At 47.4% G+C, this 26,424-nt stretch overlaps 1 protein-coding gene and 1 long non-coding RNA gene across 2 annotated transcripts; one reads left to right on the forward strand and one right to left on the reverse strand.

Annotated features, from left to right (window-relative positions):
* Nucleotides 1-1,207: 1,207 nt before the first annotated feature.
* Nucleotides 1,208-3,377, reverse strand: LOC123168344 (bZIP transcription factor RISBZ5). The gene is made up of 6 exons (XM_044586216.1): nucleotides 2,968-3,377; nucleotides 2,745-2,865; nucleotides 2,280-2,415; nucleotides 2,093-2,168; nucleotides 1,822-1,947; nucleotides 1,208-1,735 (listed from the first exon to the last, which is right to left on the reverse strand). The coding sequence occupies exons 1-6, from the start codon at nucleotides 3,154-3,156 to the stop codon at nucleotides 1,637-1,639; spliced, it is 747 nt and encodes a 248-aa protein (XP_044442151.1). The 5' UTR covers nucleotides 3,157-3,377; the 3' UTR covers nucleotides 1,208-1,636.
* On the forward strand, nucleotides 2,264-3,536 carry LOC123168348 (uncharacterized). Its single transcript, XR_006484295.1, has 3 exons — nucleotides 2,264-2,441; nucleotides 2,523-2,597; nucleotides 2,730-3,536. It is a non-coding gene; the product is annotated as an uncharacterized lncRNA (long non-coding RNA).
* The last annotated feature ends 22,888 nt before the right edge of the window (nucleotides 3,537-26,424 follow it).

Genomic DNA, 26,424 nt, shown 5'->3' on the forward strand with positions numbered 1-26,424 from the left:
TCATTGGTCTTAATTTGGTTGGGCCAAGTAGCACATGTATGATTTCTTGATAATACAGTATGTGAGTTTTCTTTTTCCTACTTTGGAGAAGAGATTACATAAAATCAGATCACAGCATTACGTTTGTCAAACGACAGATACGGTTCCTACAGGCTGGCCTATTGGATGATAGGGGACCAGGAATAAAATTATGTGGCCCAAAAGCACAAATGGAAATATGGCATGCTTGAGCAATGCCATACCTTTTCTTCGAAATAATAATAGAGAACAATGGCATCATACGTTTTTGGTGGGGGGAAAGGTGCTGCAAGTGGTGCCCCTTGGACTCCCTAGAGGCAGATTCACTTTTCGGAGATTTTTATTCGGTCAACCCTTTCCATCTGATTCTTTCCACCTTTTGTTCCATATCCCCATGTTTTTAGGGTGCACAGGATTTTCTTTAAGTTGGAATAACAGTGGAAGCGAACAATCGGTGGGCGCACAATTCCTCTATATAGAATTGTAGGTTGCATACTTCTCATGTAGGTTGCAATTATACTTAGTTGAATTTCCCATATTGTTTGTTTCGTTTTAGATCAAGTAATCTGGTTGACTTTTATGTTTTTTTCTTCATAAAAACATATTTTACTTTGTGTTACTTTACTACAACCATCTCAGATATCTTCTTTAAAAAATTGTGTGCGCATCTCTGTGTGTATGCGCGGGCTTGTGACAGCCAGGTCCGAACCTGGTTACCCTTTTTTAGCAAGAACAGTAGCATTCTACTGTTTATGTTTATAATTTCTGTTTTGTATAGGACAACTGCACAAGTAGTTAGAAAAAAGAGGAAGAGAGAAAGAGTGTTTAACCCTGGATATTTCTTCCTTAGGGTCCTATGGGTGACCAAGGCCTAATTCTTCCTTCAATTTTCTTCGGCAAGAGAAGAAATTTCCTTATGACCTGGTTACCTAATTGTCCATTACTTTGAAATTAGCGGCTGTTATGATGTCATTTGATTGACATCTGCACTCTAATTTTCACTGTTTTGTACAAACACAACCTTTTTTCCAGCTAGAAGCTGAGCATGGTTGAGGTGTGAGGCTTACATCATTCCCTGCCTGCCTTCAGAACTGCCAACGCGGTAGATACTATACACTGATGTTGCACATCAGAGCTACATCAAAGAACCGACCAACTGATGCATAGTTAAGATTTCTGTACAAGTATGGAGCAAAGAAATTTTTAGCAGAAGTTACATAACTAATGGACAGAGGACAACTTGGTTGGTTGTACATGAACATCAATACATATATTCACCACTCACCAGTATACAGAACACAGAGTAGTTTCACTACCTTCAGAATTTAGTACCTTTGCAGCCTGCGAGGCATGCACGAATGTCAGGTATGCAAAAGCCAGTGTTCGTTACTATACATAAAGGCCCTGTTTTGGTGTGAATCTCCGGGCCACACGGCATCCACACATCTGGCCGCCTCGCTGGGCAAGCGGGCATCCGGTTATTCGAGCACTCTAGACTTGCAGTGCTTCGTACCGTCGATGTCTGAACTTGAAGAGATAGAGCTAGAAACCTCCGAAGAGTGCATGGTTCCCTTTCAAGTTCAACCCTGTGCCTGTGAGAACGCTCACCAAGGCTTTGTCACATCTTCCTGGAGTTTAGAAAGGGTGCCAATCCGAGCTGCTGTCCTAGGCCGCATGACACTGCGCCTCTAGCCACCATGTCCTCTGCCATTTTTACCTGCGGAGCCGATTTCAGATGTTTATGGAACTGATGATCTTTTAGAGGTGACTATTTATTTTTTTCTATCAGAGGAGAACTGTTACCTTGATTCTTAAGGTCTCTACATCTGATTTGAGGATCCTGTTATCCGTGACCGCTGTGGTGAACTGCTGGTTGGCCTCTGTCAGTTGCTTGAAGAGGGTTGCACTTTCGCTTTTAAGTTGCTCGACCTGCTCGATAAGGATGGCACATGTCGATGGTCAGAAGCTTGGAACACGTTTGCATCATGGCATGTGCATTAAGATGGAACAAGGCTACAGAGAGGTAATTTCCGTTTGATAAAACAGCAGGGAGGGAGTGCATCAAGGTGTGTACCTGCAACTCGAGGTCAGTTAATTGTGCGTGCTTCCTCCTCCTCGACCGCCGGGCCGACTCCCTGTTGGACACCATCCTGAAATTTACAAGGACAATTCATTAATTCATTGTAGAGAAGAAACATAAACAGTTTGTTCAGAGTTAATTGGAATTTACAGAACTGGGCACAGGCTTGATCCCTGCATACCTTCTTATTCGCCTTGTATCTGACGATTTGCCGCTCCGCTTGCACCGGCCGCCCCCTATCTCGACCAACGACTCGCTATCGGAGTCTGACTCGGTTTCGAGAGCCTGGTTCCCTGAGATTGTTTCCCTCGGGCTAGCTGCGACCAAAACAATGCGGCAGCAGGTGAGACAGAACCCTGGTGTGTCTCTATCAATCTCCTTCCCAACTCTAAATCAGTGTAGTTCTATTTCTATGTTGGACCAGGGCAGTTTTGGAAGACAAGAATATAAATCTTCGGAATTTTGGAGCAGACGAAAACATCCGCACACGGATCAGCAGGTGATGTTTCTCTTTTGTTCAGAAGTTTTTCGATGAAATCCACTGCAGTTCGCATGTGCGATTGCTCTCTAGGTGTTGACTTAACCTACAGCATTCTGCGCGTACTGATGACAAGATCCAACTCTGTTGCAGGCTCAAGGCGCATACCGGAGACGGCGGGCGTTTGCGACTGGGTTGGCGTCGGGACGGCGTGATGCTGCGGTGCACGGAGGCCGTCGGACCACCACACGTGGCCGGCGTTGCTCTCTTGCAGCTCCAGGGCGTTCTGCTAGAGCGCAGTAGACAAATTCAGTTAAACGCACGAACACTACAGGCACAGAAGCAGAGGCTGTGCTAATAAGAGAGGCTTCAGGTAGTGGCAGCTGCTCACCGAGTCGCCGAAGCAGAGGCCCGGCAGGCCACCGCCGGGGGAGAAGACGCCGTCGCCCCGGCCGTGCTCGCCGTACCTGCTGTCGTCCGGTCCTTGGCCGGGCCTGCCCCGCTGGGCCTCGGCCTCAGCGGCGGCGAGGTGCTGCCGAATGAAGGCCTCGAACTCCAGCTCCGACGCGCACTTCTTCATCTCCGCCGGCCGCCTGCCTCTCCGTCTGCTCGTCACGGTGGTGGTGTTTTCGTCAGTCTGTGCGTCTGTCTGTCTGTCTTTCTTGGCGAGGCCTCCGTTGCGGGGGGTGACAGCGTCGCCGGCGACGGCTTTTATGGTGCACGGGAAGGGGACGTGGAAAGCTCCGTTGGGGGAGATGAATATGATAGCGGCTGGCTGAATGGACAGTGACGCGGGCTGACTCGGATCCTCGTAAGGCCGAGAGGGAGGCAGCGTGCAAGGCTGGGTAGGGGCGTGCTTGCGTGGCCGTCGGCGACTTTTCATTGGGTTCAGGACTTCAGATCTGCTCAAAGTGTACTTAAACAACTTATAAATAATAATAACCAAAGAAATTGGGTGAATCGGATTGCATTCAGTTATCTTATTGCCAGATTATGTTATCCGATGGCCGTTGTTCTCTCACTTTGTCTGAGGTTATGTCCGCCTTGTCGTGGTCGCGTCGATCGCATGAAGATCTCGCCTCCTAAAAAAACCTTGCACGTTTTGCTCTTTGGTAATATAGCGAAAAAAGGTCCCCGCTTTGTATTCCAAAGCAACCAACACCGATACAGGATCGCTGGGGCGAACAGCACAACAAGCCCAAAAGAAAAAGAAGAAGTAAATGCCAACAACGGCAGCTCGACAGAGCGCGGTGACCCGCCACCGCTACGCCCACCAGAGACTAACCACTACAACCCGAGGCTCCGAACCACCGCGTACAAAACAGCACCTCCAAGAAGGAAAGCGACGCCGACGACGCTGCTGCCCGGACATGTCCTAGGGTTTCCCCAGCACGCGGAGGGAGGTGGGGGATGGATATCACCGACACCCTCCAGGAAGGAATGGTGGCACCCGCAGGTGTCACCGCATCGGGGCCGAAGATCGGCAAGGATTTCTCCCGTACTCCAATCCCCACCGCCCAACGGACCGGAGCCGACCAGCCAGACCGCCGCCCACCACCATGCGCCATCGCGGTTGCGCCGTCACCCACGCCGCCTCACTGCGAACACCAACACGAGGCCAAGAGGGCCGGAGAGAAGCGCCCCGCGGAGGGAGAAGCAGCACCGAAGCCGAACGGGAGGGAACCACCTCCACCGCCGTCGTGCGGGAGGCCAGAGCCTCCGGCACCGTCGCGGTAGCCGTCCGGACGCGGCAGCAGGGCATGCCAGGCCACCCCTGGCCCGGCCAGGCCCGAAACGGGCCCGCTAAGCCCCGCCGCCACGCTGCAGCAAGCCGGCGATGGCGCCGCCAGCACCCTGCCGCTCATCGCCTCTCCCCCGCCTCTCGGAAGCCACGAAGCAGACCCACCCCGCCGTCGGCCCGCCCAGATCTGGGCCGAGCGGGCGCCGCCAGACCGCGCCGCCGTCCCGAAGTCCGCCCCGCTCGCGCCAGGAGCCCCCGCCGCCGCGCTGGACCGCCGCCGCCTAGAAGCACCGCCCGGGGTCGCCCCGTCCCGCGTCGGCGGACACCCGAGAGGGGAAAAGCCAGGGGGCCGCCGCCACCAGCGTCGCCCGGGCCAGGCCCACAGCGGGCGCCGGCGACGGCGGCAGAGAGGAAGGGGGAGGGAGAGGCGCGCGGGGGGAGAAGGCTGTGCGCGGTCGCGGGAGAGAAGAGGAGGGGGGAAGAGTCGGGGGAGGGGCTCTCCTTTGGTAATATACTAGAACAATGGCCGAGCGTTGCAACGGGATATAAATATTCTATTACATTAGCTTGTGATTTACCTGTCAATAATAATATGATTGTGTAAATAAATGTTTATCAAATTCTGACCATGAATTATCTTATATTTTGATTAGAAATTTGATATGTAAATTAAAATGGAATTTTTCAGAAGGTAAGTAAATTAAGATGATTGATTATCATATACATGGAAGGTTGGACGAAATGGTGGTGGAAAGAAAGGTGAAATGGGAACCTTACGTCTTTTTAAGTAGTAGAGATATATAATCAGTTTTGGTAGAGCACATCTAAATGTGCCATAAGTATTGCACATTTAAGTCAATGTCATTGATTTTACATAAAGATTCGTGCAAACATTTTTATGCCCACAGATTTGCCTGGCGGCAAGTTGAGTGCCACTGTGCCAGGCCTGTTTCTTCCTGGTCATGCGCCGGCGGCAGGCAGGCGTGATGTGAAATTTGGCACCTTGGGTGGTGCCAATCAGATTATCAACAACAACAATCCACCCACCCACAGTAACAGCAGCACTACTATCAATCAATCTATCATCCCGTGGCTGGCAGAGCCGGTTAATACATGTGGCTGCGAAAAGAGGAGAAGAGTCAGCCAGGCACTAGTAGTAGTGCTAAAAGCGTGTCGGCCTGGGCAAAAACAAGGTTATCTATCATCAGTCTACCACATGGGCGTGCGTGGCGACGGGGACGCCGGGGCGGGCGAGTGGCCACGGGCGCGCGCGGACCGCGGCCGTACGAGTCAGCTCGCGGCCCCGCCATGGGAGGGAGGGAGGGAGGCAGATCTTTTCCGGGGCGCCCCGCGGTGCCCGGCCGGCGACAGATCGGTTGGTGAGTGGGCCGTGACGCGGCGCCGGTTGACTCGGATTTTGTTATCCGATCGGGGCGTGTGTCGCTCGCGGGGCGCGCGTGGTGACGGGGCGGGCGGGAGGTGTCGCTGCCTCGGCTCGCGGCCGGTGCGTGGAGCTGCGTCGGACGGGACAGCGGCCGGCCGGAAGGCTTGCTTCTCCCAGCTCAGCTAATTAGCAGCAGGCCGTTCAAAAAGACTACGCCTTGGACACGACCACATTGGAGGAGATGCCTTGGACATCGTCGTTTGTCTCTTGTCCCTGAACATTGGCGAGAGGGAAGAACTGACGACTGAGCCAAGGAACTGCACGAGGAACGGGAACTGAGACGTGCAAGTTTGTCTCTCTTCACTGTTCTTTAGGCCTCTCCTCTCATTGCATAGATTTCGTGGAACTCAACATGTGTTGCTCAGATCGACTTCTATGTGTTAGAGTAGTCATTATGGTATACGACTTCTAGTCCAAGTCAGTTTTGTACCCCTACACCAAGTCGGTTTGTACCCTCTTATATACTCTTGTATGCCGCACCAAATCATCAATAAGCAACAGTTTTATTCAACTTTCATGATATCAGATACCGGTCTCAGGGTTTAGGGTATGGCTCCGCCAACGCCACCGCCGCCGCCGCCGCCCGGCTACTTCGAGCGCCGGGCCGCACTCATCGCCAAGGCTGCCAACGCCGCAGCCGCTTCTCTCTCGGCCCTCACCATAGCTCCACAAAACTACCCTGCACCCATCCTCGCCGCACCAATATCTCTTGCTGACACAATCTCCGACGTCAGCCCCTACATCCCATAGTTCTTGATCTCGCCACCCACAACTACTACCATTGGAGACATCTCTTCGATCTCCACCTCGGCCGCTGCAACCTGCGCTCGCATGTCGCCGCCAACTGTCTTCCCCGCCCCGATGATCCGCAATGGTTGAAAGACGATCTCGCGATCGTCCAGTGGTTCTACACCCGCATCACCACCGAGATCTTCAACATGCTCGATCACGATGGCGCTACCGCTGCCAACATCTGGCATTCCCTCCGTCAGCTCTTCTAAAGCAACACCGACGCTCGGAAAAATGCTCTCCACACCGAGCTTCGCAATATGGTGCAAGGAGACGCCCCGGTGAACCTGTTCTGCCAGCGCGTTAAGACCATTGGTGATGAGCTCCGCGAACTCGGCGATACAGTTAGCGACTCACAGCTAATCAATATCGTCGTCGTCGGCCTCAGCGAAGACTTTGACAAGCAAGCCTCGTTCATACCGATGATACGGCCCCCTCCTACCTTCGCTGAAGTTCGTTCCTTGCTACAACTCGCGGCGGAAACACAAGCTCGCAAGGACTCTCGCCCCAAGGTCTTTCATGCTGCGGCTCGTCCTCCTCTGTCGTCTACACCAGCGCCGCCTTCCAGGCCGGCTCCTGCCGCCGGGCCGTCCGCATCGTCATCTGTTCAACCGCCCCCAGGCTGGCGTCCTAGTCCGAACTACCGCGGCAAAAACCCTATCTACAGGCCGCCGTCGACTCGTTCGGTTCCGCCTACGACATCACCAGCACCGAGTCCTGCACCACCCACCAGTGCTCCATCTGCGGTTGCATGGCGGCCTCCTCATGATCCTTGGACGGGGCTTGTTCAAGCATGGCCCATGCCCTGGTCCGCTCCGTCCACCCTCGGTGCTCCGCCGGCATACTCAGGTGCCTGGCAACCCGGCCTTCGGCCGCCTACTGGTGCTCCCGGGGTTCTCAACCCCCGACAGCCGGCCAATGCCTATCACGCCGCCCCGACGTATGCTCCTTATGGTCATTACAGCACCGACGGCGGCGCCTACTACACACCTCAGCCGGCCCTGCTCCCGACGCCACCCCCACCACAGCCGGCCAATGCCTACTACACTCCCCAGCCGGCCCTACTGCCTTCACCATCGTATCCGCCGGCACTGCTTCCGACGCCACCCTCACCTGCGACGCCGAGCTGGGATCAAGCTGCCTTTCTCCAGGCCATGAATAACTTTGCTGCACAAGGAAAACTCAGGTACGGATTGGATCTTTGATTCAGGGGCCTCTAGTCATATGTCTGCATCTAGTAATTGGTTATCTTCTTGCACTAAATCTCCTTTCCCTTCCATTATCCTTGGAGATGGATCATCTATTCCTATATATTGTGTTGGTCAGGCTCAACTTCCCTCTTCCACCAAACCTCTTTTACTTCGCGATGTTCTAGTTGCACCCGCCCTCATTAAAAATCTTATCTCTGTTCGCCAATTTACTTGCGACAATCTAGTTTCGGCTGAATTTGACCCTTTTGGTTTATCTGTGAAGGATTACCTGACCAAGGCCGAGATCGCTCGCTTCAATAGCTCCGGTGATCTTTATTCTCTTAATGGAGTTCCTGCCGCCACCCCTCCAACATCCATGCTGGCCTCCGTCGATCTCTGGCATCGTCGCTTGGGCCATCCCAACCCCGCCGTCTTAGCTTCTATGCTTAGTGAATTTACCATACCATGTAATAGGGACTCTCATAATTCTGTGTTTTGCGAGTCTTGTCAATTAGGCAAACATGTGCGTCTTCCCTTTAGTTCCTCTAGTTCTTGTAGCACTTATCCCTTTGAATTAATACATTGTGATTTATGGACCTCTCCCATTGCAAGTGTTTCGGGTTTTAAATACTACCTTGTTATCCTAGATGATTTCACCCACTTTGTCTGGACTTTTCCTCTACGCAACAAATCCGAGGTCCATTCTCTTTTCCTTAATTTTCAACGCTATGTGTCTGTTCACTTCTTCCTCCCAATTCGCTTTATCCAATGTGACAATGGTCGCGAGTTTGATAACATTAAAAATCGTACTTTCTTCTTACAACATGGCATCCTGCTTAGGTTCTCATGTCCCTACACCTCCCCTCAAAATGGTAAAGCAGAACGCTCTCTTTGCACCCTCAATGATATAGTTCGCACTCTCCTCATTCAATCATCTATGCCTCCCAAGTTTTGGGCTGAAGCCCTACACATGGCCACCTTCCTTCTAAATATTCGACCTTCTAAAACTAAACCCAACACTACTCCCTATTATTCCCTCTTTCTTTCCCACCCCGACTACTCCGCGGTTCGTGTTTTCGGCTGTCTCTGTTTTCCCAATGCCTACGCCACTTCTGCAAATAAAGTGTCACCACGCTCTATCCCATGTGCTTTTCTCGGCTTCTCTGACGAGCACAAAGGCTATCGCTGTCTCGACCTTCACACCGGACACGTTCATGTCTCTCGTCATGTCACGTTTGCTGAGCACATTTTTCCTTTCTCACAACGCACTACTACACCATCCAACACCCCTAACTCCGCAAACACCCCCTCTCCCCGTCCTTTCCAACTATATACTCCCCTACCTGCCGAACACAACTTATCACCACCACCATTAACACCCACCATAGCCAATCCCAACCATACACTCACCCCACCCGAGACGTCCCCAACACCCCCGACCCCTGCTCCCTCCCCAACACCCCGGCCCCTACTCCCACTCCACCACCCAGCCCTGCTCCCACTCCACCACCCAGCCCTACTCCTTCGTCCGACTCTTCCGCTGCGCCGGACTCACCAGTACCCACCTTACCCCCTCGTGCTATTCCTACAGCAGCCCCGATTAATGATCATCGCATGCGTACTAGGGCCAAATCAGGATTTCATCAACCCCAAGACCGCCTAAACCTTCATACCTCCGTATCTCTCACTTCTCTTCCAAAGAATTACAAAACTGCTCTACTTGATCCCAATTGGGCCGCTGCCATGCAAGAAGAATATAATGCTTTACTTCAAAACAACACCTGGCAACTTGTTCCTCGTCCTCCCAATACAAATATTGTTTCTGGCAAATGGATTTTTCGCCAAAAGTTCCACTCCGATGGGAGCCTCTCACGATATAAAGCCAGGTGGGTTTGTCGTGGCTTTTCTCAGCAACAAGGAATTGATTACGAAGAAACCTTCTCTCCTGTTGTTAAACCTAGCACCATTCGCACCGTTCTTAGTGTTGCTGTCTCCTCTTCATGGCCCATTCACCAACTTGATGTTAAAAATGCTTTCCTCCATGGTTCCCTTCAAGAAACTGTCTACTGCCAGCAACCTCTGGGTTTTGAAAATCCATCCTTTCCAACTCATGTATGTCTTCTTCAGAAATCTCTCTACGGTCTTAAACAGGCCCCACGAGCTTGGTTTCAACGCTTCTCCTCCTTCATTCAAACAATAGGCTTCACTCCATCTCTCTCCGACACCTCTCTTTTTGTGTATCATCAAACTTCTGACACTGCCTATTTACTTCTCTATGTAGATGATATCATTCTTACCGCCTCCTCTCAAAAGTTCTTAGATCATATTGTCTCTCTTCTTAGATCTGAATTTTCTATGACTGACCTAGGACTCCTTCATCATTTCTTAGGCATTGCTGTTGTTCGAGATTCCTCCAGCCTTTTTCTTTCCCAACGCCAGTATATTCTTGATCTTCTTAATCGTGCTGGTATGCTTGACTGTCAATCATCTCGCACTCCTGTCGATACTAGTTTTAAACTTTCGGCTACCGGTGAACCCTTTTCCGATCCTACTCTCTATCGTAGCCTAACAGGTGCTCTCCAATATCTCACCATTACTCGTCCTGAAATCTCTTTTGCTGTTCAACAAGCATGTCTCTATATGCATGATCCCCGGGTTCCTCACTATAATCATGTTAAACGCATTCTTCGGTATTTAAAAGGAACTCTCAATCATGGTCTCCACCTCAATAATTCTTCTCCAAACTCGCTTACCGCATACTCTGATGCAGACTGGGCTGGTTGTCCTGACACTCGAAGGTCCACTTCCGGTTTTTGTGTTTTTCTTGGTAACAATTTGATTTCTTGGTCTTCGAAAAGACAGGTTACAGTCTCACGTTCGTCGGCCGAGGCTGAGTATCGCGCTGTGGCACATGCCGTTGCAGATACAATCTGGATTCGGCAGTTACTCTCCGAGCTACACAGGCCTATTGAGCAGGCCACTATTGTCTACTGTGACAACATATCAGCAGTCTACATGACCAGCAATCCAGTTCAACACCGACGCACAAAGCATATTGAGATTGATATTCATTTTGTTCGTGAAAAGGTTGCTCTTGGTCAGGTTCGGGTGCTTCATGTTCCCTCTACGGCTCAGTTTGCTGACATTTTCACCAAGGCACTGCCTACTAAGCCGTTTCAAGATATCTGTTTGAGTCTCAACGTCGTCGAGCCTGCCCTTGATACTGCGGGGGGATGTTAGAGTAGTCATTATGGTATACGACTTCTAGTCCAAGTCAGTTTTGTACCCCTACCCCAAGTCGGTTTGTACCCTCTTATATACTCTTGTATGCCGCACCAAATCATCAATAAGCAACAGTTTTATTCAGCTTTCACTATGACCGAGATATCCATGCACAATGCTTTTTAAAACAAAACTTATACGTCCTTCGATCAAAATTAATCGACGCAGCTTTACATCATGTTGGTGCATGTATGTGCCCATAGTCCCACTTGTCAGCTCCGTCGCTCGCTCTGTCCCACTGTGGCGTGTGGACGCCACTAGTTTAGGGTGCTATCTCTGAATTTGATGAATATGACTCTACTTATGTTTCCCAAACTTCTTCCAAAAAAAAACTACTGCGAACTAAGCATATCTTAGATTGCTAGGTTACTTGCGTTGGAATCTGTCCATATTTGACCATGGAACATGATTAAAAAATAACTATGCCAGTTGTTAATTTGGAAGTTAGGAATTTCTCTATATGTTCACTAGAAACCTCTATCATGATATTTATTAGAATGCATGCTTTAGCAATCTCTATCAAAATGTTCAAGAATATTAAAATATACATGATCGCATATACACACACTATACATATACACTATATAATCCACAAAATTATCAAAAGGCAATTCACTAAGATGTATCATTTTGTCATTGTCATTCCTTTTCGCATTCAAGGGATTTTTGCAGCAATATTTTGTTAAGATGCAACGTTTAAAATGATAAATAACATAATTGTTCTAATAAAATATAGTTCAAATTTAGCACAAAAATAGTGCATTTAAAAAATATGCTGGAATTTTATAACAAACAACAATATAATTAATGTTTAGCATTATTTTTGTTTGGTTAACTATGCCAACTAAGCAACAGAAAAACTTACGCATTAAAACTATAATGTTGTAAAACAAGTTTATAGCGAAATATAAAAGTGAAGGAAATATGCCCTAGAGGCAATAATAAAGTTGTTATTTATATTTCTTATATCATGATAAATGTTTATTATTCATGCTAGAATTGTATTAACCGGAAACTTAGTACATGTGTGAATACATAGACAAACTAAGTGTCACTAGTATGCCTCTACTTAACTAGCTCGTTGAATCAAAGATGGTTAACTTTCCCAGCAATAGACATGAGTTGTCATTTGATTAACGAGATCACATCATTAGAGAATGATGTGATTGACTTGACCCATTCCGTTAGCTTAGCATACGATCGTTTAGTATATTGCTATTGCTTTCTTCATGACTTATACATGTTCCTATGACTATGAGATTATGCAACTCCCGAGTACCGGAGAAACACTTTGTGTGCTACCAAACGCCACAACGTAACTTGGTGATTATAAAGGTGCTCTACAGGTGTCTCCGATGGTACTTGTTGAGTTGGCATAGATCAAGATTATGATTTGTCACTCCGATTGTCGGAGAGGTATCTATGGGCCCTCTCGGTAATGCACATCACTATAAGCCTTGCAAGCAATGCAACTAATGAGTTAGTTGCGGGATGATGTATTATGGAACGAGTAAAGAGACTTGCCGGTAACGAGATTGAACTAGGTATTGAGATACCGACAATCGAATCTCGGGCAAGTAACATACCGATGACAAAGGGAACAACGTATGTTGTTATGTGGTTTGACCGATAAAGATCTTCGTAGAATACGTAGGAGCCAATATGAGCATTCAGGTTCCGCTATTGGTTATTGACCGGAGACGTGTCTCGGTCATGTCTACATAGTTCTCGAACCCGTAGGGTCCGCACGCTTAATGTTCGGTGACGATCAGTAATATGAGTTTATGTGTTTTGATGAACCGAAGGTAGTTCGGAGTCCCGGATATGATCAGAGACATGACTCAAAATGGTCGAGACATAAAGATTGATATATTGGACGACTATATTCGGACATCAGAAGTGTTTCGGAGAAGTTTCGAATATAACCGAAGTACCGGAGGTTACCGGACCCCCCCGGGAAGCTATTGGGCCTTATGGGCCTTAGTGGAGAAGAGAGAGGGCAGCCAGGAGGTGGCGCGCGGCCCCCCTTGCCCCAGTCCGAATTGGACAAGGGGAAGGGGCGGCGGCCCCCCTCTCCTTCCTTCTCTCCACCTCCTCCTTCCCCCTTCTCCTTCTTGGAATAGGAAGGGGGGGGGGGCAAACCTACTTGGAGTAGGATTGCCCCACCTTGGGCGCGCCTCTCCCCTGGCCGGCCCTCTCCTCCTCCCCCCTTTATATACGGAGGAGGGGGACACCCCATAGACACACAAGTTGATTAGTTGATCTTTTAGCCGTGTGCGGTGCCCCCCTCCACCATAATCCACCTCGGTCATATCGTAGCAGTGCTTAGGCGAAGCCCTGCATCGGTAGCATCATCATCACCGTCATCATGCCGTCGTGCTGACGGGACTCTCCCTTGAAGCTCTGCTGGATCGGAGTTCATGGGACGTCACCGAGCTGAACGTGTGCTGAACTCGGAGGTGTCGTACGTTCGGTACTTGGATCGGTCGGATCGTGAAGACGTACGACTACATCAACCACGTTCTCATAACGCTTCCGCTTACGGTCTACGAGGGTACGTGGACGACACTCTCCCCTCTCGTTGCTATGCATCACCATGATCTTGCGTGTGCGTAGGAATTTTTTTTAAATTACTACGTTCCCCAATAGTGGCATCCGAGCCAGGTTTATGCGTAGATGTTATATGCACGAGTAGAACACGAATGAGTTGTGGGCGATACAAGTCATACTGCTTACCAGCATGTCATACTTTGATTCGGCGGTATTGTTGGATGAAGCGGCCCGGACCGACATTACGCGTACGCTTACGCGAGACTAGTTCTACCGACGTGCTTTGCACACAGGTCGCTGGCGGGTGTCAGTCTCTCCAACTTTAGTTGAATCGAGTGTGGCTACGCCCGGTCCTTGTGAAGGTTAAAACAGCACTAACTTGACAAACTATCGTTGTGGTGTTGATGCGTAGGTAAGAACGGTTCTTGCTCAACACGTAGCAGCCACGTAAAACTTGCAACAACAAAGCCGAGACACCACGTGATGATCGGGTGTGATAAGCTCTACGTTCACATACAATGGGTGCAAGCCAGTTTTGCACATGCAGAATACTCGGGTTAAACTTGACGAGCCTAGCATATGCAGATATGGCCTCGGAACACTGAGACCGAAAGGTCGAGCATGAATCATATAGTAGATATGATCAACATAGTGATGTTCACCATTGAAAACTACTCCATCTCACGTGATGATCGGACATGGTTTAGTTGATATGGATCACGTGATCACTTAGATGATTAGAGGGATGTCTATCTAAGTGGGAGTTCTTAAGTAATTTGATTAATTGAACTTTAATTTATCATGAACTCAGTACCTGATAATATTTTGCATGTCTATGTGTTTGTAGATAAATGGCCCGTGCTGTTGTTCCGTTGAATTTTAATGTGTTCCTTGAGAAAGCGAAGTTGAAAGATGATGGTAGCAATTACACGGACTGGGTCCGTAACTTGAGGATTATCCTCATTGCTGCACAGAAGAATTACGTCCTGGAAGCACCGCTAGGTGTACCACTCGCGCCGGCAACTGTAGACATTGTGAATGCCTGGCAGTCGCGTATTGATGACTACTCGATAGTTCAGTGTGCCATGCTTTACGGCTTAGAACCGGGACTTCAACGACGTTTTGAACGTCATGGAGCATATGAGATGTTCCAGGAGTTGAGGTTAATATTTCAAGCAAATGCCCGGATTGAGAGATATGAAGTCTCCAATAGGTTCTACAGCTGCAAGATGGAGGAGAATAGTTCTGTCAGTGAGCATATACTCAAAATGTCTGGGTACTGCAATCACTTAATTCAACTGGGAGTTAATCTTTCGGATGATAGTGTCATTGACATAATTCTTCAATCACTGCCACCAAGCTACAAGAGCTTCGTGATGAACTATAATATGCAAGGGATGGATAAGACAATTCCTGAGCTCTTCGCAATGCTAAAGGCTGCGGAGGTAGAAATCAAGAAGGAGCATCAAGTGTTGATGGTCAACAAGACCACCAGTTTTAAGAAAAAGGGTAAAGGGAAGAAGGGGAACTTCAAGAAGAACGGCAAGCAAGTTGCTGCTCAAGTGAAGAAGCCCAAGTCTGGACCTAACCCTGAGACTGAGTGCTTCTACTGCAAAGGGACTGGTCACTGGAAGCGAAACTGTCCCAAGTATTTGGCGGATAAGAAGGATGGCAAGGTGAACAAAGGTATATGTGATATACATGTTATTGATGTGTACCTTACTAATGCTCGCAGTAGCACCTGGGTATTTGATACTGGTTCTGTTGCTAATATTTGCAACTCGAAACAGGGACTACGGATTAATCGAAGATTGGCTAAGGACGAGGTGACGATGCGCGTGGGAAATGGTTCCAAAGTCGATGTGATCGTGGTCGGCACGCTACCTCTACATCTACCTTCGATATTAGCTTTAGACCTGGATAATTGTTATTTTGTGCCAGCGTTGAGCATGAACATTATATCTAGATCTTGTTTGATGCGAGACGGTTATTCATTTAAATATGAGAATAATGGTTGTTCTATTTATATGAGTAATATCTTTTATGGTCATGCACCCTTGAAGAGTGGTCTATTTTTGATGAATCTCGATAGTAGTGATACACATATTCATAATATTGAAGCTAAAAGATGCAGAGTTGATAATGATAGTGCAACTTATTTGTGGCACTGCCGTTTAGGTCATATTGGTGTAAACCGCATGAAGAAACTCCATTCTGATGGAATTTTGTAATCACTTGATTATGAATCACTTGGTACTTGCGAACCATGCCTCATGGACAAGATGACTAAAATGCCGTTCTACGGAACTATGGAGCGAGCAACAGATTTGTTGGAAATCATACATACTGATGTATGTGGTTCGATGAATGTTGAGGCTAGCGGCGGGTATCGTTATTTTCTCACCTTCACAGATGATTTAAGAAGATATGGGTATATCTACTTAATAAAACATAAGTCTGAAACATTTGAAAAGTTCAAAGAATTTCAGAGTGAAGTGGAAAATCATCGTAACAAGAAAATAAAGTTTCTACGATCTGATCAGGGAGGAGAATATTTGAGTTACGAGTTAGGTCTTCATTTGAAACAATGCGCAATAGTTTCGCAACTCACACCACCCGGAACACCACAGCGTAATGGTGTGTCCGAACGTCGTAATCGTACTTTACTAGATATGGTGCGATCTATGTTGTCTCTTACTGATTTACCGCTATCGTTTTGGGGTTATTGTTGGGGAACGTAGCAGAAATTCAAAATTTTCTACGCATCACCAAGATCAATCTATGGAGTAATCTAGCAACGAGGGGAAGGGGAGTGCATCTACATACCATTGTAGATCGCGATGCGGAAGCGTTGCAAGAACGCGGATGAAGGAGTCGTACTCGTAGCGATTCAGATCGCGGTTGATTCCGATCTAAGCACCGAAGAACGGTGCCTCCGCGTTCAACACACGTGCAGCCCGGTGACGTCTCCCACGCCTTGATCCAGCAAGGAGAGAGGGAGAGGTTGGGGAAGACTCCATCCAGAAGAAGCACGACGGCGTGGTGGTGATGGAGGAGCGTGGCAATCCCGCAGGGCTTCGCCAAGCACCGCGGGAGAGGAGGAGGGAGAGAGGTAGGGCTGTGCCAAGAGAGAGACCATCTCGTATGTTTGCATCCCCAAATACCTCAAGTATATATAGGGGAAGGGGAGGGGCTGTGCCCCCATCTAGGGTTCCCTCCCCAGGGGTGGCGGCAGCCCCCAAACCCATCTAGGGTGCGGCCAAGGGGAGGAGAGAGGGGGCGCCACTAGGGTGGGCCTTAAGGCCCATCTGGACCTAGGGTTTGCCCCCTCCCACTATCCCTGCGCCTTGGGCCTTGGTGGGGGGGCGCACCAGCCCACCTGGAGCTGGTCCCCTCCCACACTTGGCCCATGCAGCCTTCTGGGGCTGGTGGCCCCACCTGGTGGACCCCCGGGACCCTCCCGGTGGTCCCGGTACGTTACCGATAGCACCCGAAACTTTTCCGGTGACCAAAACAGGACTTCCCATATATAAATCTTTACCTCCGGACCATTCCGGAACTCCTCGTGACGTCCGGGATCTCATCCGGGACTCCGAACAACATTCGGTAACCACGTATATCTATTCCCTATAACCCTAGCGTCATCGAACCTTAAGTGTGTAGACCCTACGGGTTCGGGAACCATGCAGACATGACCGAGACGTTCTCCGGTCAATAACCAACAGCGGGATCTGGATACCCATGTTGGCTCCCACATGTTCCACGATGATCTCATCGGATGAACCACGATGTCGGGGATTCAATCAATCCCGTATTCAATTCCCTTTGTCTATCGGTATGTTACTTGCCCGAGATTCGATCGTCGGTATCCCGATACCTTGTTCAATCTCGTTACCGGCAAGTCTCTTTACTCGTTCCGTAACTCACATCATCCCGTGATCAACTCCTTGGTCACATTGTGCACATTATGATGATGTCCTACCGAGTGGGCCCAGAGATACCTCTCCGTTTACACGGAGTGACAAATCCCAGTCTCGATTCGTGCCAACCCAACAGACACTTTCGGAGATACCTGTAGTGCACCTTTATAGCCACCCAGTTACGTTGTGACGTTTGGTACACCCAAAGCATTCCTACGGTATCCGGGAGTTGCACAATCTCATGGTCTAAGGAAATGATACTTGACATTAGAAAAGCTCTGAGCAAACGAACTACACGATCTTGTGCTAGGCTTAGGATTGGGTCTTGTCCATCACATCATTCTCCTAATGATGTGATCCCGTTATCAACGACATCCAATGTCCATGGTCAGGAAACCGTAACCATCTATTGATCAACGAGCTAGTCAACTAGAGGCTTACTAGGGACATGGTGTTGTCTATGTATCCACACATGTATCTGAGTTTCCTATCAATACAATTCTAGCATGGATAATAAACGATTATCATGAACAAGGAAATATAATAATAACCAATTTATTATTGCCTCTAGGGCATATTTCCAACAGTCTCCCACTTGCACTAGAGTCAATAATCTAGTTCACATCACCATGTGATTAACACTCACAGGTCACATCACCATGTGACCAACATCCAAAGAGTTTACTAGAGTCAACAATCTAGTTCACATCACTATGTGATTAACACTCAATGAGTTCTGGTTTGATCATGTTATGCTTGTGAGAGAGGTTATTAGTCAACGGGTCTGAACCTTTCAGATCCGTGCGTGCTTTACGAATATCTATGTCATCTTGTGGATGCTACCACGCGCTACTTGGAGCCATTTCAAATAACTGCTCTACTATACGAATCCGGTTTACTACTCAGAGTCATCCGGATTAGTGTCAAAGTTCGCATCGACGTAACCCTTTACGACGAACTCCTTTTCACCTCCATAATCGAGAAAATTCCTTAGTCCACTAGATACTAAGGATAAGTTCGACCGCTGTCATGTGATCCATTCCCGGATCACTATTGTACCCCTTGACCAACTCATGGCAAGGCACACTTCATGTGCGGTACACAGCATAGCATACTGTAGAGCCTACGTCTAAAGCATAGGGGACGACCTTCGTCCTTTCTCTCTCTTCTGCTGTGGTCAGGTCTTGAGTCTTACTCAATACTCACACCTTGTAACACAGCCAAGAACTCCTTCTTTGCTGATCTATTTTGAACTCTTTCAAAATCATGTCAAGGTGTGCGTTCTTTGAAAGTATCATCAGGCGTCTTGATCTATCTCTATAGATCTTGATGCCCAATATGTAAGCAGCTTTATCCAGGTCTTCCTTTGAAAAACTCCTTTCAAACAACCCTTTATGCTTTCCAGAAATTTTACATCATTTCGGATCAACAATATGTCATTCACATATACTTATCAGAAATGTTGTAGCGCTCCCACTCACTTTATTGTAAATACAAGTTTCTAACAAACTTTGTATAAACCCAAAAACTTTGATCACTCCATCAAAGCGTATATTCTGACTCCGAGATGCTTGCTCTAGTCCATGGAAGGATCGCTGGAGCTAGCATACCTTTTAGCATCCTTAGGATCGACAAAACCTTTCTGATTGTATCACATACAACCTTTCCTTACGAAAACTGGTAAGGAAACTTGTTTTGACATCCATCTGCCAGATTTCATAAATGCAGCTAATGCTAACATGATTCCGACGGACTTAAGCATCGCTACGGATGAGAAAATCTCATCGTAGTCAACTCCTTGAACTTGTGAAAATACTCTTTGCCACAAGTCGAGCTTCATAGACGGTAACATTACCGTCCACGTCCGTCTTCTTCTTAAAGATCCATTTATCTCAATGGCTTGCCGATCATCGGGCAAGTTCACCAAAGTCCATGCTTTGTTCTGATACATGGATTCTATCTCGGATTTCATGGCTTCTAACCATTTGTCGGAATCCGGGCCCACCATCGCTTCTCCATAGCTCGTAGGTTCATGTTGTCCAACAACATGACTTCCAAGACAGGATCACGCATTACTCTGAAGTAGTACGCATCCTCGTCGTCCTACGAGGTTTGGAAGTGACTTGATCCGAAGTTTCATGATCACTATCATAAGCTTCCACTTCAATTGGTGTAGGTGCCACAGGAACAACTTCCTGTGCCCTGCTACACACTAGTTGAAGTGACGGTTCAATAACCTTATCAAGTCTCCACCATCCTCCCACTCAATTCTTTCGAGAGAAACTTTTCCTCGAGAAAGGACCCGTTTCTAGAAGCAACTACTTTTGCTTCCAGATCTGAAATAGGAGGTATAGCCAACTGTTTTGGGTATTCTATGAAGATGCATTTATCCGCTTTGGGTTCGAGCTTATCAGCCTGAAACTTTTTCACATAAGCATCGCAGCCCCAAACTTTTAAGAAACGACAACTTAGGTTTCTCTAAACGGTGTCGTCTCAACGGAATTGCGTGGTGCCCCTTTTAAAGTGAATGCGGTTGTCTCTAATGCCTAACCCATAAACGATAGTGGTAATTCGATAAGAGACATCATGGTATGCACCATATCCAATAGGGTGCAGTTATGATGTTCGGACACACCATCACACTGTGGTGTTCCAGGCGGTATTAATTGTGAAACACTTTCCACAATGTCTTAATTGTGTGCCAAACTCGTAACTCAGATACTCATCTCTATGATCATATCACAGACATTTTATCCTCTTGTCACGGCGATCTTCAACTTCACTCTGAAATTACTTGAACCTTTCAATAATTCAGACTTGTGTTTCATCAAGTAAATACACTCAGCATCTACTCAAATCATCTGTGAAGTAAGAACACAACGATATCCACTGCATGCCTCAGCACTCATTGGACTGCATACATCAAAATGTATTACTTCCAATAAGTTGCTCTCTTGTTCCATCTTACTGAAAACGAGGCCTTTCAGTCATCTTGCCCATGTGGTATGATTTGCATGTCTCAAGTGATTCAAAATCAAGTGAGTCCAAACGATCCATTTGCATGGAGTTTCTTCATGCATATATACCAATAGACATGGTTCGCATGTCTCAATCTTTTCAAAAACGAGTGAGTCCAAAGATCCATCTACATGGAGCTTCTTCATGCGTTCTATACCAATATGACTCAAATGGCAGTGCCACAAGAATGTGGTACTATCATTACTATTTTATATCTTTTGGCACGAACATGTGTATCACTGCGATCGAGATTCATTTTAGGTGCAAGACCATTGAAGGTATTATTCAAATAAACAGAGTAACCATTATTCTCCCTAAATGAATAACCGTATTGCGATAAACATAATCCAATCATGTTTATGCTCAACGCAAACACCAATCTCGATGGTAGAGGGAGCATGCGATGCTTGATCACATCAACCTTGGAAACACTTCCAACACACATCGTCATCTCACCTTTAGCTAGTCTCCATTTATTCCGCAGCTTTTATTTCGAGTTACTAACACTTAGCAACCGAACCGGTATCTAATACCCTGGTGCTGCTAGGAGTACTAGTAAAGTACACATTCATATAATGTATATCCAATATACTTCTGTCGACCTTGCCTGCCTTCTCATCTACCAAGTATCTAGGGTAGTTCCGCTTCAGTCACCGTTCCCCTCATTACAGAAGCACTTAGTCTCGGGTTTGGGTTCAACCTTGGGTTTCTTCACTAGAGCAGCAACTGATTTGCCGTTTCATGAAGTATCCCTTCTTGCCCTTGCCCTTCTAGAAACTAGTGGTTTTACTAACCATCAACAATAGATGCTCCTTCTTGATTTCTACTTTCGGGGTGTCAAACATCGCGAATAGCTCAAGGATCATCATGTCTATCCCTGATATGTTATAGTTCATCACGAAGCTCTAATAGCTTGGTGGCAGTGACTATGGAGAACCATCACTATCTCATCTGGAAGATTAACTCCCACTCGATTCAAGTGATTGTAGTACTCAGACAATCTGAGCACATGCTCAACTATTGAGCTTTTCTCCCTTAGTTTGCAGGCTTAAGAAACTTGTCAGAGGTCTCATACCTCTTGACGTGGGCACTAGTCTGAAATCCCAATTTCAGTCTTCGGAACATCTCATATGTTCTGCGACGTTTCAAAAACCGTCTTTGGTGCCACAATTCTAAACCGTTAGCATTACGCACTGAACTATCACGTAGTTATCAAAACGTGTATGTCAGATGTTCCGCAACATCTACAGACGACGCTGAGGTTCAGCACACCGAGCGGTGCATTAAGGACATAAGCCTTCTGTGCAGCAATGAGGACAATCCTCAGTTTACGGACCCAGTCCGCATAATTGCTACTATCAACTTTCAACTAAATTTTCTCTAGGAACATATCTTAAACAGTAGAACTAAAGCGCAAGCTATGACATAATTTGCAAAGACCTTTTGACTATGTTCATGATAATGAAGTTCATCTGATTATTGAACTCCCACTCAGATAGACATCCCTCTAGTCATCTAAGTGATACATGATCCGAGTCAAACTAGGCCATGTCCGATCATCACGTGAGACGGACTAGTCATCATCGGTGAACATCTCCATGTTGATCGCATCTACTATACGACTCATGTTCGACCTTTCGGTCTCTTGTGTTCCGAGGCCATGTCTGTACATGCTAGGCTCGTCAAGTCAACCTAAGTGTTTCGCATGTGTTCCGAGGCCATGTCTGTACATGCTAGGCTCGTCAACACCCGTTGTATTCGAACGTTAGAATCTATCACACCCGATCATCACGTGGTGCTTCGAAACAACGAACCTTCGCAACGGTGCACAGTTAGGGGGAGCACGTCTCTTGAAATTTTAGTGACGGATCATCTTACTTACTATCGTCGTTCTAAGCAAATAAGATGCAAAACATGATAAACATCACATGCAATCAAATAGTGACATGATATGGCCAATATCATTTTGCTCCTTTGATCTCCATCTTCGGGGCACCATGATCATCTCCGTCACTGGCATGACACCATGATCTCCATCATCATGATCTCCATCATTGTGTCTTTATGAAGTTGTCACGCCAACGATTACTTCTACTTCTATGGCTAACGCGCTTAGCAATAAAGTAAAGTAATTTACATGGCGTTCTTCAATGACACGCAGGTCATACAAAAAATAAAGACAACTCCTATGGCTCCTGCCGGTTGTCATACTCATCGACATGCAAGTCGTGATCCCTATTACAAGAATATGATCAATCTCATACATCACATGTATCATTCATCATATCTTCTGGCCATATCACATCACATAGCACATGCTGCAAAAACAAGTTAGACGTCCTCTAATTGTTGTTGCAAGTTTTTATGTGGCTTGTATAGGTTTCTAGCAAGAACGTTTCTTACCTACGTAAAACCACAACATGATATGCCAATTTCTATTTACCCTTCATAAGGACCCTTTTCATCGAATCCGTTCCGACTAAAGTGGGAGAGACAGACACCCGCTAGCCACCTTATGCAACTAGTGCATGTCAGTCGGTGGAACCTGTCTCACGTAAGCGTACGTGTAAGGTCGGTCCGGGCCGCTTCATCCCACAATGCCGCCGAAACAAGATAAGACTAGTAGCGGCAAGAAGAATTGGCAACATCTACGCCCACAACTACTTTGTGTTCTACTCGTGCATAGAAACTACGCATAGACCTAGCTCATGATGCCACTGTTGGGGAACGTAGCAGAAATTCAAAATTTTCTACGCATCACCAAGATCAATCTATGGAGTAATCTAGCAACGAGGGGAAGGGGAGTGCATCTACATACCATTGTATATCGCGATGCGGAAGCGTTGCAAGAACGCGGATGAAGGAGTCGTACTCGTAGCGATTCAGATTGCCGTTGATTCCGATCTAAGCACCGAAGAACGGTGCCTCCGCGTTCAACACACGTGCAGCCCGGTGACGTCTCCCACGCCTTGATCCAGCAAGGAGAGAGGGAGAGGTTGGGGAACACTCCATCCAGCAGCAGCACGACGGCGTGGTGGTGATGGAGGAGCGTGGCAATCCCGCAGGGCTTCGCCAAGCACCTCGGGAGAGGAGGAGGGAGAGAGGTAGGGCTGTGCCAAGAGAGAGACCATCTCGTATGTTTGCAGCCCCAAATACCTCAAGTATATATAGGGGACGGGGAGGGGCTGTGCCCCCATCTAGGGCTCCCTCCCCAGGGGTGGCGGCAGCCCCCAAACCCATCTAGGGTGCGGCCAAGGGGAGGAGAGAGGGGGGCGCCACTAGGGTGGGCCTTAAGGCCCATCTGGGCCTAGGGTTTGCCCCCTCCCACTATCCCTGCGCCTTGGGCCTTGGTGGGGGGGGGGCGCACCAGCCCACCTGGAGCTGGTCCCCTCCCACACTTGGCCCACACAGCCTTCTGGGGCTGGTGGCCCCACCTGGTGGACCCCCGGGACCCTCCCGGTGGTCCCGGTACGTTACCGATAGCACCCGAAACTTTTCCGGTGACCAAAACAGGACTTCCCATATATAAATCTTTACCTCCGGACCATTCCGGAACTCCTTGTGACGTCCGGGATCTCATCCGGGACTCCGAACAACATTCCGTAACCACGTATATCTATTCCCTATAACCCTAGCGTCATCGAACCTTAAGTGTGTAGACCCTACGGGTTCGGGAACCATGCAGACATGACCGAGACGTTCTCCGGTCAATAACCAACAGCGGGATCTGGATACCCATGTTGGCTCCCACATGTTCCACGATGATCTCATCGGATGAACCACGATGTCGGGGATTCAATCAATCCCGTATTCAATTCCCTTTGTCTATCGGTATGCTACTTGCCCGAGATTCGATCGTCGGTATCCCGATACCTTGTTCAATCTCGTTACCGGCAAGTCTCTTTACTCGTTCCGTAACTCACATCATCCCGTGATCAACTCCTTGGTCACATTGTGCACATTATGATGATGTCCTACCGAGTGGGCCCAGAGATACCTCTCCGTTTACACGGAGTGACAAATCCCAGTCTCGATTCGTGCCAACCCAACAGACACTTTCGGAGATACCTGTAGTGCACCTTTATAGCCACCCAGTTACGTTGTGACGTTTGGTACACCCAAAGCATTCCTACGGTATCCGGGAGTTACACAATCTCATGGTCTAAGGAAATGATACTTGACATTAGAAAAGCTCTGAGCAAACGAACTACACGATCTTGTGCTAGGCTTAGGATTGGGTCTTGTCCATCACATCATTCTCCTAATGATGTGATCCCGTTATCAACGACATCCAATGTCCATGGTCAGGAAACCGTAACAATCTATTGATCAACGAGCTAGTCAACTAGAGGCTTACTAGGGACATGGTGTTGTCTATGTATCCACACATGTATCTGAGTTTCCTATCAATACAATTCTAGCATGGATAATAAACGATTATCATGAACAAGGAAATATAATAATAACCAATTTATTATTGCCTCTGGGGCATATTTCCAACAGTTATGCTTTAGAGACGGCTGCATTCACGTTAAATAGGACACCATCTAAATCCGTTGAGACGACGCCTTATGAACTGTGGTTTGGCAAGAAACCAAAGTTGTCGTTTCTTAAAGTTTGGGGCTGCAATGCTTATGTGAAAAAGCTTCAACCTGATAAGCCCGAACCCAAATCGGAGAAATGTGTCTTCATAGGATACCCAAAGGAGATTGTTGGGTACACCTTCTATCACAGATCCGAAGGCAAGATATTCGTTGCTAAGAATGGATCCTTTCTAGAGAAGGAGTTTCTCTCGAAAGAAGTGAGTGGGAGGAAAGTAGAACTTGATGAGGTAACTACACCTGCTCCCTTATTGGAAAGTAGTTCGTCACAGAAATCTGTTCATGTGACTCCTACACCAATTAGTGAGGAAGCTAATGATGATGATCATGTAACTTCAGATCAAGTTACTACTGAACCTCGTAGGTCAACCAGAGTAAGATCCACACTAGAGTGGTACGCTAATCCTGTTCTAGAGGTCATGTTACTTGACCATGATGAACCTACGAACTATGAGGAAGCGATGATGAGCCCAGATTCCGCAAAATGGCTAGAGGCCATGAAATCTGAGATAGGATCCATGTATGAGAACAAAGTGTGGACTTTGGTTGACTTGCCCGATGATTGGCAAGCCATCGAGAATAAATGGATCTTCACAAAGAAGACAGACGCTGACGGTAATGTTACTGTCTACAAAGCTCGACTTGTTGCGAAAGGTTTTCGACAAGTTCAAGGAGTTGACTACGATGAGACTTTCTCACCCGTAGCGATGCTTAAGTCCGTCCGAATCATGTTAGCAATTGCCGCATTTTATGATTATGAAATTTGGCAAATGGATGTAAAGACTGCATTCCTGAGTGGATTTCTGGAAGAAGAGTTGTATATGATGCAACCTGAAGGTTTTATCGATCCAAAGGATGCTTACAAAGTGTGCAAACTCCAGCGATCCACCTATGGACTGGTGCAAGCATCTCGGAGTTGGAATAAACGTTTTGATAGTGTGATCAAAGCATATGGTTTTATACGGACTTTTGGTGAAGCCTGTATTTACAAGAAAGTGAGTGGGAGCTCTGTAGCATTTCTAATATTATATGTGGATGACATATTATTGATTGGAAATGATATAGAATTTCTGGATAGCATAAAAGGATACTTGAATAAGAGTTTTTCAATGAAATACCTCGGTGAAGCTGCTTATATATTGGGCATCAAAATCTATAGAGATAGATCGAGACGCTTAATTGGAATTTCATAAAGCACATACCTTGATAAAGTTTTGAAGAAGTACAAAATGGATCAAGCAAAGAAAGGGTTCTTGCCTGTGTTACAAGGTGTGAAGTTGAGTCAGACTCAATGCCCGACCACTGCAGAAGAT

Source organism: Triticum aestivum, chromosome 7D, assembly GCF_018294505.1.
Source record: "Triticum aestivum cultivar Chinese Spring chromosome 7D, IWGSC CS RefSeq v2.1, whole genome shotgun sequence".
NCBI lineage: Eukaryota > Viridiplantae > Streptophyta > Magnoliopsida > Poales > Poaceae > Triticum > Triticum aestivum.